Source organism: Jaculus jaculus, chromosome 9 (assembly GCF_020740685.1).
Source record: "Jaculus jaculus isolate mJacJac1 chromosome 9, mJacJac1.mat.Y.cur, whole genome shotgun sequence".
NCBI lineage: Eukaryota > Metazoa > Chordata > Mammalia > Rodentia > Dipodidae > Jaculus > Jaculus jaculus.
Genome location: NC_059110.1, coordinates 136,674,930 through 136,690,091, shown reverse-complemented (window position 1 = coordinate 136,690,091; position 15,162 = coordinate 136,674,930). Strand labels below are relative to the sequence as shown.

The following is a 15,162-nucleotide window of genomic DNA, read 5'->3' as shown; positions in this document are numbered from 1 at the left end:
TGCCTCCTGCTAAGAAAGCATTTTAAGTCACTGCTTGTACCAGGTAATTTTTTGCTGGGGATGGGAAAGGGTGGGTTTGTTAACACTATGTGTTCTGAGGCAGTAACAGTTGCTGTGAAAACTGCATGTGCTGTTGCCTTTGTAACTGCATGGGAACTTTTCACATGGGTTTTGTCTAGGTTAATATAGAAATGAGTGAACTGGGAGGTACAAGTGTAATATTTTTTAACAGTTCACAAGTTTAAGTTATTAAAATGATAAAAAAACAATTTAATTTCTTTAATGCTATATAATTCTAGAATTAAACTTGGTTTATGAACCCTCACGTACATTTTAGAAATCAAGATTGATATGCTTAGCTCTCTTTCTAGCAGTATAAGCTTTCTTAAAGCCCCACACATTTGGACCATGGCAGCTAATTTTGTAACTTAAGCATTCATATGAACTACCTATGGACATATATATTAAACTGATTGACAAAATCTCAGAGTGCCGCCTTGACTTTTCTGGAATTGTCCTATAACGTGTACACCCACAGGAAAGTCCTGTCTGATCATTAAAAGTAGTACTGGAGTGTTTTTCCTTCAAAAGAGTTGATCTTGAATATTCCTTTGTAGTTACCACTTACTCCTTTTAGAGTGTTTTCTATTCTTAGAACCCCATATGTTTTGTTGTGAGAAGAAAAAAAATCTCACCATGTAGCTCAAGCTTGCCTCATACCTCGTGCCTCAGCATCCCAAGTAGTGGCAATACTGGCATGGCCACCACACCTGGCCCCTTGGGCTATTAATGAGCCTCCTTTTATAGTCCCTGCTTGTTAGCTTTCTATCATTGTGAGAAAGATATCTGAGATAATAGCTTAGAACTGGGAGGATTTATTTTGGCTGATGGCTTCAGGATTTTTAGGTACTGGTTGTTTGCTCTGGGCCTGTGGTGAGGCAGAACATCATTTGGAGAGCAAAATGGTAAAGCAAAGCAAAGATAGAAGAGACTGGAGTCCCAACATCGCCTTTAAGGCACATGCCCAATTACCTAACTATCTTCCATTAGGTCCCACCTCTTACAATTTCCACCACCTCCCAATAGTGCCACAGGATGAGGACCAAGCCTTCAAGACAGGACTCCTGGTAGACATTAAAGATCCAAGCCATGAGGCTGAAGAAATGGCTCAGCAGTAGTTAGGTGCTGATGGCTTGGGTTGGTTCCTCAGTACCCACATAAAGCCAGATGCACAAAGTGGCCCATGCATTTGGAGGCTCTGGCACACCCATACACTCTCCCTGCCTCTTTCTTTCTCTCTCTCTCATAAATAGAAACTTTTAAAAACCCAAACCACAACAATCTTTGGAGGTTAGGACATCTCTCCTTTGAAAGAGAGGACAAAGAGAAGAGAATGGTGTTTACTGTCACACAGGAAAATCAAGCTCTCCAGCCTCCCGTGTATATGCCCTTAGCAATGTTGGAATAAGTTCTGGACTACAAAGAGGAAGACCTCGCTCATCAGCAAAACCACTTGCCAATCTGTCATTTGGATAGGTCATTCACTTCTTTAACTTTATTGTGTTCATCCTGTAAAGGGAGAATGATAGTGGTTTTTCCCTGCCAACCTCACAAGTAATTCAAAAGATACTCTATGTAAAGTGTTTACTCAACCACTTTTTACAAATTCGAGACCATCTACAACTGTTCTCCCAAGTGGTGTCTTTTGCTTTCTTGCTTTTCTTTCTCCCAGTGGAAACCAAGGTAATCCTTTCAGACTTCTCTAACTTAGGCTATCAAAATTGACAGGATGTTTGTGAGAAAATATGATGCTGTTTCCCTAGTAATAGGAAAGCTCTCCTTACTGAGCAGCAGGTGTGGAACTGAGGTAACAACCATGAGCCAACACACCCAGCTTAATTTTTTTATTTATTTGAGTGAGAAAGAAGGAGGTGGATAGAGAGAATGGGCACGCCAGGACCTCTACCCACTGCAAATGAACTCCAGATATATGCACCCCCTTGTGCATCTGGCTTGTTGGGCCCTGGAAATTGAACTTGGGTCCTTAATCTTCACAGGCAAGCACCTTAACCACTAAGCATCTGTCCAGCTCTTTTTAAAAATATCTGGGAGAGTGAGAAAGCAGCAGGGAGAAAAGGAGAGAATGTGCATACCAGGGGCTCCATCCACTGCAAACGAACCCCAGATGCACCCACCACCTTGTGCATCTGGCTTATGTGGGACATGGGGATTCAAACCTGGGTCCCTTGGCTTTGCAGGCAAGCACCTTAACCAATAACACATCTCTCCAGCCTGAGAATCTTGTTTTGAGAATGAGATAGAGGATAGTGCTTGGAAATACTAAAGCACTAGGTGAGATCAAAGAAATCTGTAAAATTGAGTGAGATCGTCAGGTGAGTATCAGTGACTTTTTAAATTTTTTTTTTGTTCATTTTAATTTATTTATTTGAGAGTGACAGAGAGAGAATGGCGCGCCAGGACCTCTAGCCACTGCAAGTGAACTCCAGACGCGTGCGCCCCCTTATGCATCTGGCTAACGTGGATCCTGGGGAATCGAGCCTTGAACCCTGGCCCTTTGGCTTCACAGGCAAGCGCTTAACCACTAAGCCATCTCTCCAGCCCCCAGTATTCTTTTCTTTTTTTGGTTTTCAGAAGTAGGGTCTTACTCTAGTCCAGGCTGACCTGGAATTCACTCTGTAGTCTCAGGGTGGCCTTGAACTCAACAGCGCTCCTCCTACCTCTGCCTCCCGGCTCAGTATTCATTCCTTGATGGCAAATAGTTCTCTCAGTTGAGAGGCTTGTACCATTCCGGAATAGTTCATTCCTCCTTCCTGCCCAGCCCTCTGCTAGCTTTCCTATCAAGGTAAATCTTACCACTGCTTTCCGCAAATAGGACACAGGAAACACCTCAGTTGTGGATGAGGGAGGGCTCTGGGACACAAACATACAGAAAAAGGCAACGAAAGCCGGGCGTGGTGGTGCACGCCTTTAACCCCAGCACTCCGGGCGTGGTGGTGCACGCTTTTAATCCCAGCACTCGGGTGGCAGGGGTAGGAGGATCGCTGAGTTCAAGGCCACCCTGAGACTATATAATGAATTCCAGGTCAGTCTGGGCTAGAGCGAGACCCTACCTGGAAAAAACAAAAACTAAAAAAAGCAAAGAAACGATAGTTCTTGGGCTGGAGAGATGGCTCAGCGGATAAGGTACTTTCTTGCAAAAGCCAGCATTGGGTTCGATTCCCAATACCCACATAATTCCAGACGTGGTGACGCAATGTGTCTGTAGATCACAGTGGATAGAGGCCCTGATATGCTCTTTGTGCCTTTCTTTCTCTCAAATTAATAACATTAAAAAAAAGAGAGAGAGAGAGAGAGAGAGGGGCTGGAGAGATGGTTTAGCGGTTAAGCGCTTGCCTGTGAAGCCTAAGGACCCCGGTTCGAGGCTCAATTCCCCAGGACCCACGTTAGCCAGATGCACAAGGGGGCACACGCGTCTGGAGTTCGTTTGCAGTGGCTGGAAGCCCTGGCACACCCATTCTCTCTCTATCTGCCTCTTCCTCTCTCTGTCACACTCAAATAAATAAAAACAAATTTTAAAAAAAAGAGAGAGAGAAAGATTGACCTATTGTCCTAGTTTTATAGATGAGGAACCAGGGACACAAAGTTTCCTCTCTGCAGTTTACCTTCTGGTGCCTCCAAGGCCGAGAGTGGTGGCGCAGGCCTTTAATCCCAGCACTTGAAGGGCAGAAGTAGGATCACTGGGAGTTCGAGAGCACTCTGAGACTACAGAGCTCCAGGTCAGCGTGGGCTAGAGCAAGACTCGACCTCGTAAAACCAAAACAGGAAAGAAGTCTTTAAAGTGAGAGTTTTCCATTTAAAAGCGCCACGTGAAGGGGGAGCAGCCTCATGATACCTAGCTGGCCTTAGTGCCCTTGAGCTCTTCCTTCCTGCCGCGGGGGTGGGGAGCAGTGGCTGGTGGAGGCTCAGGGGTTTGTTTCCACGTCGGTAGGGAAACCCCTGCCATCCGAGGGAAGGAGCGCGCCAGCGCACAAAAGGAAACCCGAGACTGGCCACCAGCGAGCTCAGAGGCACGCAGCGAGGTACCGCGGGAAGCAGGGGCGGGGCCTCCGCGAGGGGCGGGGCTCCGTGGGGCGGAGCCTCCGTGAGGGGCGGGGCCTCCGCGAGGGCGGGGCTCGGCCGGCCTCCTAGGTGCGTCGACTGCGCATGGCACGTTGCGTGCCTCCCGCCCAGCAACCGACCTGGCAGCGGCGGCGGCGCGGCCACAGAACTGAGGAGGCGGAGCCGAGACGGGGTCGGTACTGCGCTCGCACTCCTAGACCAGGTACCGGGTGGCGGGGCCGCCTGGTGCGCTCCCGGGGCCAGTCCCTCTCGCCCTGCCGCCGATTCCCTCTCCTCGGGGGCGGCCCTTAGCGGCCATGCCGGCTCACCCGCGCCCTCCCCGGGCCCCGTTGAACCCGTGGGCCTGGTGTGGAGACGCCGGAGTTGCGGGGGACCCGACGGGCGACCTCCCGCCCTCCCTCCCACATCCTTCCGGGCTTCCACGTGGGGAGTCGGGGTCCAGATGACCTGTCCCGACCCCACCCTCATTTCATGCGATGCTGGATCAAGCCCCCCGTCCGGACGCAAGAGCAGGGCACCCCCGCCTCTCATAAGACCAAGATGAAGATCTTCTGATTATAATACTTTTGTTTTAAGTAGCCCTAACAGATTTAGGGGCATGGAGATGGCGGCTGGGAGTCAACACGAAGAAAGGGGAGTGGTTAAATAAAACTGTGCATAATTTTCAGGAAATAGGGAGCTAACCTGTGTATCCATCCTTCTGCTTCGATCGTAGCATGCATGTGTGACCGGCCTCCCCCCTCTCCCACAGGCATTGCAGTTGGTCTTACTGTCCTGTCTGTCGAAGTCGAACTGTGTTCGGATATGTGGACAGTTCCTCACGAACTGATTTATGCTTTCTAGAAGCAACTGGCATCCAATACCTGTTTTTTTTTGGGGGGGGGTCATGGGAGTTGGTAACAGAAGCCAAATTTGAGGCTAGGAGTGTATTTCAGTGACAGGAAACTTGTCATTGTTGAGGACCTGGGTTTCATGTCCTGAACTAAAAGGGGGAGGGGCTGAAAAAGGAGTGGGAGAGAGATCAAATTTGTAATTTGCTTACCTGCCTCCAGTCAGGAGCCTATTAACCATTAGTTACAGTAAGGATAAGCTAGTCAAGTCTCCTCACCCTTTAATTAGGTTTCTTTAGAGATATTTTGACTCAAAATTAGTGTTTATAGTTATAGTCTGCAAACACATAGGAAGTTCAGAGAATAAGTGACAACAATCAGGCAAATTCGCCTTTCTGTATTATTTGACACCTCATCAGTCTCATTCGTCTACCAAGCGATGTCTTCTCCATCATTTTATCTTTGCACACCCAGCCATTGTGTGTGTATGAATAAAGTAAAAGATTTATTGAGAAAGCTGGGGGGGAAAGTCATGGCATGACCAGCATCCAAAGAAGAGAAAGAAAAGAGTACTTTTTTTTCTTGGTTTTTCAAGGTAGTGTCTCACTCTAGTCTAGGCTGACCTGGAATTCACTATGTAGTCTCAGGGTGGCCGCAAACTCATAGAAATCCTTCTACCTCTGCTTCCCGAGTGCTTGGATCAAAGGCTTGCGCCACCACACCCAGCTAGATTATGCGTTTTTAAATTAGAAAAACAGGCAGGTTTAGCAGTGAACTAACTGCACAGCTAGCCCTGACATGTCTCCCCGACTAACTTAGCGCTGGTTTCTACAGAACAGGCTGCAGAACAAATTTAACCGGGCTTTTACCGCTTGCCTCTGAGACTTTGGGTATTTAATTTCTGAGTCTTAATTATATGAACTGTGAAATAGGGATAATATTTACTATGCGCTGATCTCCACAAAGCATTTACCATGGTGCTTGGTGCATAGTAAGTTATAAATGCTTCTTGCTTTTATTATTTTTGCTGTTATGAATTTAATATTTCTGGGATGAAACAATGAACAGAAGTCATTCTCTGCCTTCACAGATTTTTTTTTTTTTGATTTTTTTTTTTTCAAGATAATGTCTCACCTAGGCCAGGCTGACCAGGAACTCACTCTGTAGTCCCAGACTGGCTTCAAACTCACAGTGATCTTCCTACCTCTGCTTCCTAAATGTTGGGTATACCACCTTACCCCACCAGATTTTTTATTCTAGTAGGGGAGATAAGGAGACTGAAGTGTGGTTGGTAGGTGTAGCAGTTGAATAAGGTAGGGAGGGGAAGGTAGGGAGAGCTTCCCCTAGCATAGGGTACCTGTGGTCAAAATTTGCCTGGTTGAGCCAGGAGTGGTGACACACTCCTTTAATCCCAGCACTTGGGTGGCTGAGGTAAAAAGGGTTGCTGTGAGTTTAAGGCCATCCTGGACTACAGAGAGTCCCAGCCAGCCTGAGCTAGAGCAAGACCCTACCTCAAAAACTAAACCCTAGAGCTGGGCGAGGTGGTGCACGCCTTTAATCCCAGCACTTTGGAGGCAGAGGTAGGAGGATTGCCGTGAGTTCGAGGCCACCCTGAAACTACATAGTGAATTCCAGGTCAGCCTGAGCTAGAGTGAGACCTTACTTGGGGGAAAAAAAAAATCCTGAACCACCAGTCATATCTCAGGGACCAGACTGGCAAACATTAATCTGAAAAGAAATGGGGGGAAAAAATCAGAGAAAAGACTGCCAGTTACCAGTTAGATTTTAGTGGTGATAAAAGCCTATGTCACTGGAAACATTAAAGGAATAAGAACATTATATATAAAGTAGTTAGAATAACCAGAAGTTCACTTTTTTTTTTTTTTTAAATTCAAGGCAGGCTGATGTGGAATTCACTATGTAGTCTCAGGCTGGCTGGCTGGAACTCACAGCAATTCTCCTACCTCTGCCTCCCTAGTGCTGGGATTAAAAGAGTGTGTCACCATGCCCAGCTGACCTTAAACTCTTGATCTTCCTGTCTCCCACTCCTAAGTACTGGGGTTACAGGCAAACACTACCATGTACTATTAGAAAATATCTTTTTTAAAAAATATTTTGCCATACATGGTGGCACATGTCTTTAATCCCAGCACTTGGAAGGCAGAAGTAGGAGGGTCATCATGAGTTCAAGGCCACCCTGAGATGACATAGTGAATTCCAGATCAGCCTGAACTATTTTAGAATCTTCTAACACAATCATGTTGTTGGTAATTGAAGAGTTTTGTATTTTCATGCTGGATGTAATGGTATATGCCTGATTTCCTAGCACTCTAAAGGATGAGGCACTAGGATTGTGAGTTCAAAGTCAGACAGAACTATATAATAAACCCTGCCTCAAAAAAAGGAAGCCAGGTATGATGGCACACACCTTTAATCCCAGCACTGGGGGAGGCAGAGGTAAGTGGACCGCCTTGAGTTCAAGGCCACCATGAGACTACATAGTGAATTCCAATTCAGCTTGGGCTAGAGCGAGATCCTTCCTTGAAAAAAACAAAAAATAAAAAAGGGCCTGGAGAGATAGCTCAATAATTAAGGTGTTTGTTTGCAAAGCCTAATAACCAAGGTTCTATTCCCCAGTGCCCATGTAAAGCCAGATACACAAAGTGGTGCGTGTATCTGGAGTTCTTTGGCAGTGGCTAGAGACCCTGACATGCTTATTCTCTCTCTCTCTCTCTCTCTCTCTCTCTCTCTTTCTCTCCCCTCTTGCAAATAAATAAAATATCAAAAGTATTTTATTTACTTATTTGTTGGAGAGAGAGAAAGAGGCATAGAGAGAGAGAGAAAGAGAGGGAGAGAATGGGTGTGCTGGGGCCTTCAGCCACTGCTAAGGAACTCCAGATGCATGTGCTCCCTTGTGCATCTGGCTTATGTGGGTCCTGGAAAATCGAAATGCGATCCTTTGGCTCTGCAGGTAAACGCCTGTAACTGCTAAGCTATCTCTCCAGCCCAAGTAAAATATTTTTTAAAAAGGAAAAAAGAAGGAAATAAAAGAAACCAAAAGAGAAGAAAAGCAAACCTGAGTATGGAGGCATATACCTGTGTTCCCTGCACCTGGGAGTGGGAAGTCCCAGTGAAGGAGGATCAGGAGTTCAGAGCCATCCTCAGCTACATACTACCTGAGATCCTGTGTTAAACAGAAAGTTTACATTTTCCTTTCCAAACTGTATGCCTACAATATCTGCTTGTATTTTGCACTACAGTAATGTATAGACACGGGGCCGGCAGATTGTCCTGCTTTGCTCAGAGGAAACTCATTCTTCCTTTTTTTTTTTTTTGTTTTCTGAGGTAGAGTCTCACTCTAGCCCAGGCTGACCTTGAATTCACTACGCAGTCTCAGGGTGGCCTTGAACTCACAGTTATCCTCCTACCTCTGTCTTTCAGGTGCTGGGATTACGCATGCGCCACCACGCCCAGCAGCTTTTGCTTTTAAAAATTTTTTATTTATTTGAGAATGAGAGAAAGGGGCAGATGAAGAACGGGTGCGCTAGAGCCCTCTATAGCCACTGCAAACTCCAGACTCATGCTCCACCTTATGCTTACGTGGGTACTGGAGAGAATTGAACCTGGGTCCTTTCTGGCAAGCGCCTTAATCACTAAGCCATCTCTCCAGCACAAGTATAGCTTTTTTTTTTTTTTGCTGGACGTGGTGACACACACCTTGATGACAGAGAGGGAGAGAGAGAGAAGGAATATGAATTAGTATGAAGGGCCTCCAGCCACGGTAATCGAACTCCAGACACATGCATCCCCTTGTGCACATGTGCAACCTTGTCTCACTTTGTGTATCTGGCTTACATGGGGTGTGGGGAGTTGAACATGGGTCCTTAGGCTTCACAGGCAAGTGCCTTAACCACTAAGCCATTTCTCCAGCCCCCAAGTATAGCTTTTGTGCTCCCTTTTTTATTACCTTTTGTTTTTGTTTTGTTTTGTTTTTGAAGGTAGGGTTTAACTCTGGCCCAGGCTGATCTGGAATTCACTAGGTAGTCTCAGGGTGGGCTCTAACTCCTGTTGATCCTCCTACACCTGCCTCCTGAGTGCTGGGATTATAGGCGTGTACCACCTTACCTGGCTTGTACTTCCTTTTTGTCAAGTTGAAAAAGTTCCCTTACATTCTTGCTCTCCCCTTCTTCCTTGTCTCCCCTGCCCATCCTGCCTTGTCTTTCCCTCTGCTCCTTTACCCCTGGACAGAATCTTGCTATGTAGCCCAAGCTGTCCTGGAACTCTTCAGCCTCCTGAGTTCTGAGTTACGGGAGTACATTACCATACCTAATCCAAACTTCTCTTTTCTTACAGAAATTTCCAGTTTCCAATTGTACTTGTGCTGGGCATGGTGACTCATACCTTTACTCCCAGCACTTGGGAGGCAGAGGTAGGAGGATCCCTCTGAGATCAAGGCTACCCTGAGGTTACAGAGTGAATTCCAGGTCAGCCTGAATTGGAGGGAAACCCTACCTCTGAAAAAAAAGCAAAACAAAAAAGTATACTTGTCTGAAGTATATTTAGGTTTATTGTCACTCAGTGTTTCTCTAAACAAATATTTTGAATCTAGTGTGGCATTTTTTTCCCCCAAAGTAGGATCTCACTCTAGCCTAGGCTAACCTGAAATTCACTATATAGTCTTAGGCTGGCCTTGAACTCACAGTGATCCTTCTATCTCTGCCTCCTGAGTGCTAGGATTAAAGGCATGTGCCACCACACTTGGATAGTGTTGCATTTAAATATGTATGTATGTAATGTATGTATGTATGTATGTATGTATGTATGTGGCTAGAGAGATGGCTTAGTGGTTAAGGTGTTTGCCTATGAAGCCTAAGGACCCAGGTTCAATACCCCAAGACCCACATAAGCCAGATGCATAAGGAGGTGTATTGTGTCTGGAGTTTGTTTGCAGTGACTGGAGGCTCTGGCGTGCCCATTCTCCCCCCACTTTCTAACCTCCCCCCCCCCTGCTTTCTCTCTCACTCTCTCAAATGAATAAGAAAAAAATTGTTTTTTGCAAATATATATATATATATATATATATATATATATATATATATTTTATTTTTTAAAATTTTTATTAGCATTTTCCATGATTATAAAAAAATATCCCATGGTAATTCCCTCCCTCCCCCCCCACACTTTCCCCTTTGAAATTCCATTCAAGAAAAGAATTTTTAAATGTATTTACTTAATTTATTTGTAAGCAGGAAGAGAAAGAGAGTGGGTATACCAGGGCCATACTGGGTCTGTAGCCACTGCTGTAGATAGGTGCACCATTTTGTGCATCTGGCTTTATGTGGGTACTGGGGAATCAAACCTGGGTTATTAGCCTTTGCAGGCAAGTACCTTAACCACTGAGCCATCTCTCCAGCCCTCCTGTGACATTTTGAATAGTAGACCCTTAGTATGTTTCGTTAATCAAAAGCTATTTGTGGATGTCGGGTGTGGTGGTGCCGGCCTTTAATCCCAGCACTTGAAAGGCAGAGGTAGGAGGATTGCCCTGAGTTCGAGGCCACCCTGAGACTACATAGTGAATTTTAGGTCGGCCTGGGAGGTGTGAGGCTCTATCTTGAAAAATAAAACAAAACAAAAAAATGTTGTTTGTTGGCTGGGGGCTGGGGAGTTGGCTTAGCAGTTAAGATATCATTTGCCTGTGAAGCCTAAGGACCCAGATTTAATTTCCCAGGACCCATGTAAGCTAGATGCACAAGGTGGCACATAGATCTGGAGTTTTGCATTGGCTAGAGGCCCTGGTATGCCCATTCTTTCTCTCTGTCTACCTACCCCTCCCTCCCTCCCTCCCTCTCTCTCAATAAATAAACAAAATATTAAAAAAAACTATTTGTATAAAAGATATTTGACTAACTTAGCCTGTTTCTGTTTTCCTTTTAGGTTTTAAGTTTTTGAAATTGAAGTAGGTCTACACATTAGGAACTCATGTCTTTTCTTGTAAGTAAACCAGAGCGAATTAGGGTGAGTGTTTCCATTCTTCTTGCTTTACTATTTTTCTTTTCTGAAAAGTAAAGTGTTGGGAAGATATTGTAGAGGGCTTTTTTTTATGTGATGTTCAGAATCATTCAGTAGTGTAGGAAGGAAGTCAGTGTCACAGCCACGCTACTGAGAAAAGGCAGAGGCTAATCTCCTCACTTCTGGTTTTTCTTTGTTCTTTCCTTCTTTTTCCCCCTTCATTTGGCTTAGGCTGGCCGAAATGTATTCCTCCTGCCTTAGCTTGTCAAGTGCTAGATTACTATGCACCCCCCCTTTCTCTCTTTATTTTTATTTTTTATTTTATTTTATTTTATTGGTAGGGTCTTACTATCCTAGGCTGGCCTGGGACTCACTGTGTAGTCCCAAACTGGCCTTGAACTCATAGTGATCCTCCTACTTTAGCCTCTTGAGCTCTGGGATTAGAAGTGTGCACCACCACACTGGGCTCAAGTATTTAATGTTTAAATGCAATAGGAACTACTTAACATTGTTTTTTGTTGTTGCTTTTCCTGGAAGGATGCTGTTGTTGTCCAGGATGACCTGGAATTAGTCTCAAGCTGGCCTCAAACTCACAGTGATCTTCCTACCTCAACCTCCCAAATGCTGGGATTAAAGGCGTGTACCACCATGCCTGGCCTCATTATGTATCCTCCCTTCCCCCTAGGGTGCTATTTCTTTTTTATTTAGAAAATTTTGTTACAGGAAAGGACAAAGAATGATTTTATAGTTTCAATTCACATTATGCATCTTATTTTGGAATGTCCTTGGATCTTCTTTTTCCTATATAAAAGCAAAGTATACTGCAACGATAAACTTCAGTGCTAGTTAAGAGGAAAGGCAAGTGAATCTCTTCTTAGCTTGAACTCTGCTCAGTGGAAAGAATGTCTCCATGCCAAACTTTAACACCAGCCATTAAGTGAAATAGAATCTGGATTCCACTGCCTGTAAATATGAGCTCCTGCCCTGTTTTAAACTGGCCTGAATAGGTGAAACCAGACCACTGAGCAGTAGAATGGAAATCTAATACTCACTTGAAGTAGGCTGGTGAGATGAACTGTGGATCAATCCTGCCAGTTTGGTCCTTGTGAACTTGATAGACGCAATGGGAGTCTTCAGAAACCCTTGTGAATGTGTTTGCTTTAGCAACGCATGTATCCAAATCAGGACAGTACAGAGACAAGAGTGCAGCCCCCGTGCAAGGATAGCGCACGTTTCTAGAGCGTTCCATGTTTTTATATGTAAGACATGGAAGAAGAGGTTCTATTTGGTAAGAGGAAGGGAACCATTGGGAACAGGAATATGCATGAAGAGGGTGTTGGAACAGTGAATGTGATCAAAGGACATGGTGGGGCTGGAGAGATGGCTTAGCGGTTAAGTGTTTGCCTGTGAAGCCTAAGGACCCCGGTTTGAGGCTTGATTCCCCAGGACCCACGTTAGCCAGATGCACAAGGGGGTGCACGTGTCTGGAGTTCGTTTGCAGTGACTGGAAGCCCTGGTGTGCCCATTCTCTCTCTCTCTCTCTCTCTCTCTGCCTCTTTCTCTCTCTGTCACTCTGAAGTAAATAAAAATGAATAAAAAAAATTTTAAAAAAAGGACATGGTGTACATGTATAAAGGTGTCATAATGAAACCTATCATCATGTACAGTGATCAGATGCTAAAGAGAGACTGATTGAGAGGGGAAGGGAATATGATAGAGAATGGAATTTCAAAGGGGAAAGTGGGGGGAGGGAGGGCATTACCACAGGATATTGTTTATTATCATGGAAGTTGTTAATAAAAAAAAATTGAAAAGAAAGAAAAAAATAAGAGCCAGGGCTGGAGAGATGGCTTAGTAATTAAGGCACTTGCCTGCAAAGCTTAAGAACTCATGTTCGAATCTCCAGGTCCCACGTAAGCCAGACTCACAGTAATGTAAGTGTCTGTCACACATGTGGACAAGGGGCACACATGTCTGGAGTTCATTTTCAGCGGCTGAAGGCCCTGGCACACCCATTCTCTCTCTCTCCCTTCCCATTGTCTTCCCCCACCTCAAAAGAAAAAAGCCAGAGCTGGAGGTGGTAACTTACACCTTTAACCTTAGCACTCAGGAGGCTGAGGTAAGAGGGTCACTGTGAGCTCCATATCAGCCTGGGCTAGAGGGAAAACCTGCAAAAAAAGAAGACCAAAAGAAAGAAAGTGAGAGGGAGGGAGGAAAGGGAAGGAAGGAAGAAAGGGAAAGAGGGAAGGAGGGCTGGAGAGATGGTTTAGTAGTTAAGGCACTTGCTTGCAAAGCCTAAGGACTAAGGTTTGCTTCCCCAGGACCCACGTTAGTCAGAAGCACATGATGGTGCATGTGTCTGGAGTTGTTTGCAGTTGCTAGACACCCTGGCATGCCCATTCTCTCTTTCTCTAATAAATAAGTAAAAATAAAATATTTTAAAAAAACAAAAGGAAAGAGAGTGAAAGAGAAAGGAAGGAATGAAGAAGGAAAGAAAGAAAGAAAACAGCCAGGCAAGGAGGCTCGTGCTCGTAGTCCTGCACACGGTTTGCCTGTTGACAGTGAAACCGCCTCAGACAACAGAAACTGGAGAAAGAGGTGGAGGAGAGCCTTGTGGATAAAAGAAAACATAACTTTGTTTTCTTTTACAAACTAATGAAAGTTTATGGACAAGTACTATTTTCCTCCTGTTTTTTGTGTGTTGAATTACAATAATAATTTTCAAATTGTAATCGATGATCCAAGCAAGGCATCTGTAAAGGATAGCTATGGCATAAATAAGATGGAACCAAAGGTAGTTTTATATATAGGAAAGAAAATATTCTTTATTCTTTAGTATTAGGGCCAGTTCCATGTATTTATCCTCTTATTACAGTATCACTTTTAAGGATTTTTCATCATTTGGTTTAAGATTAGATAAAGACAAGGAAAGGAATTAATCTGTAGGGTTGTTTTTTTTTTTTAAGCTTATTTCAAAATCTTTTACAACTTCTCCATTAAAAACATATTCTAAGGCTGGGTGTGGTGGCACACGCCTTTCATCCCAGCACGTGGAAGATAGAGGTATGAGAATTGCCATGAGTTCAAGGCCACCTTGAGACTCTATAGTGAATTCCAGGTCAGCCTAGGCTAGAGTAAGACCCTACCTCGAAAAAACAAACAAACAAACAAATATATATATATATATATATATATTCTAGCTGTACTGCATGTTTTTTGTTTTGTTTTTATAGTTGTGGTTTTGTCTGTCTGTCTAAAGGCTGATAGCTAATTCATTGTGGCTTGGAAGAAATACTAATTCTCTTTGGGGTTTTCCTCTTTAGCGGTGGGTCTCGGAAAAGTTCATTGTTGAGGGCTTAAGAGATTTGGAACTATTTGGAGGTAAGTACAGCATGGCACTTAGCTGTAATTTCAGGATAAATATCACTGTTCTTCTGTTGACTAGATCAGCTTATAGAAATTAGCAACTTTAATGGAAAGTGTAAAGCATATTTATTAGATGTACTTTGTCACTTTGTTTGTTTTTGAGATATGGTCTGAGCCCAAGCTGGTCTGGAATTCACTATATAGTCTCAGGATGGCCTCAAACTCATGGTGATCATCCTACCTCTGCCTCCTGAGTGCTGGAATTAAAAGTGTTGCCACCACATCTAGCTTAGTGTTTTTGTTTGTTTGTTTTTGTTTTTGAAGCAAGCCCAACACACAGGCTTTATTTATTTATTTATTTATTTATTTATGAGAGAGAGAATGGGCATGCCAGGGACTCCAGCCGCTGCAAAGAACTCCAGATGCATGAATTAATCACCTTATGCATCTGGCTTATGTAAGTCCTGGGGAATCAAACTTTGATCCTTTGGCTTTGCAGGCTAGTGCCTTAACCACTAAGCCATCTCTCCAGCTCCGCTTTTTATTTTATGAGGGAGAAAGAGAATTAGCATGCCAGGGTCTTCAGCCACTGCAGTTGAACTCCAGGCACATGTGTCCCCTTGTGTGCATGTATGACATTGTGCGCTTATGTCACTGTGCATCTGGCTATGTGGGCCATGAGTCAAACAAGAGTCCTTAGGCTTTGCAGGCAAGCACCGTAAGCCACCTCTCCAGCCCAGTTGTGTTTTTTTGTTTGTTTGTTTTGTTTTTGCTTTTTTGAGGTAGGGTTTCACTGTAGCTCAGGCTGACCTGGAAT

At 44.4% G+C, this 15,162-nt stretch overlaps 1 protein-coding gene across 12 annotated transcripts in view; it reads left to right on the top strand.

Moving 5' to 3' along the window:
• Window positions 1-4,236: 4,236 nt before the first annotated feature.
• Strada (STE20 related adaptor alpha) overlaps window positions 4,237-15,162 on the top strand; it is a 37,946-nt gene continuing 27,020 nt past the window's right edge. For 2 of the 12 annotated variants that reach the window (XM_045159146.1, XM_045159144.1), the window contains exons 1-3: window positions 4,244-4,342; window positions 10,905-10,961; window positions 14,303-14,360. Coding sequence is in view for 7 of the 12 variants with exons in the window: in XM_004655077.2 (XP_004655134.1) it covers window positions 10,950-10,985; window positions 14,303-14,360 (94 nt within the window). In the remaining 5 variants the exon portion in view is untranslated. Of the gene's footprint in view, window positions 4,343-10,904; window positions 10,986-14,302; window positions 14,361-15,162 lie in introns of those variants that run through there. The other 10 variants (XM_004655077.2, XM_045159135.1, XM_045159138.1 and 7 more) reach the window with 10 other exon arrangements.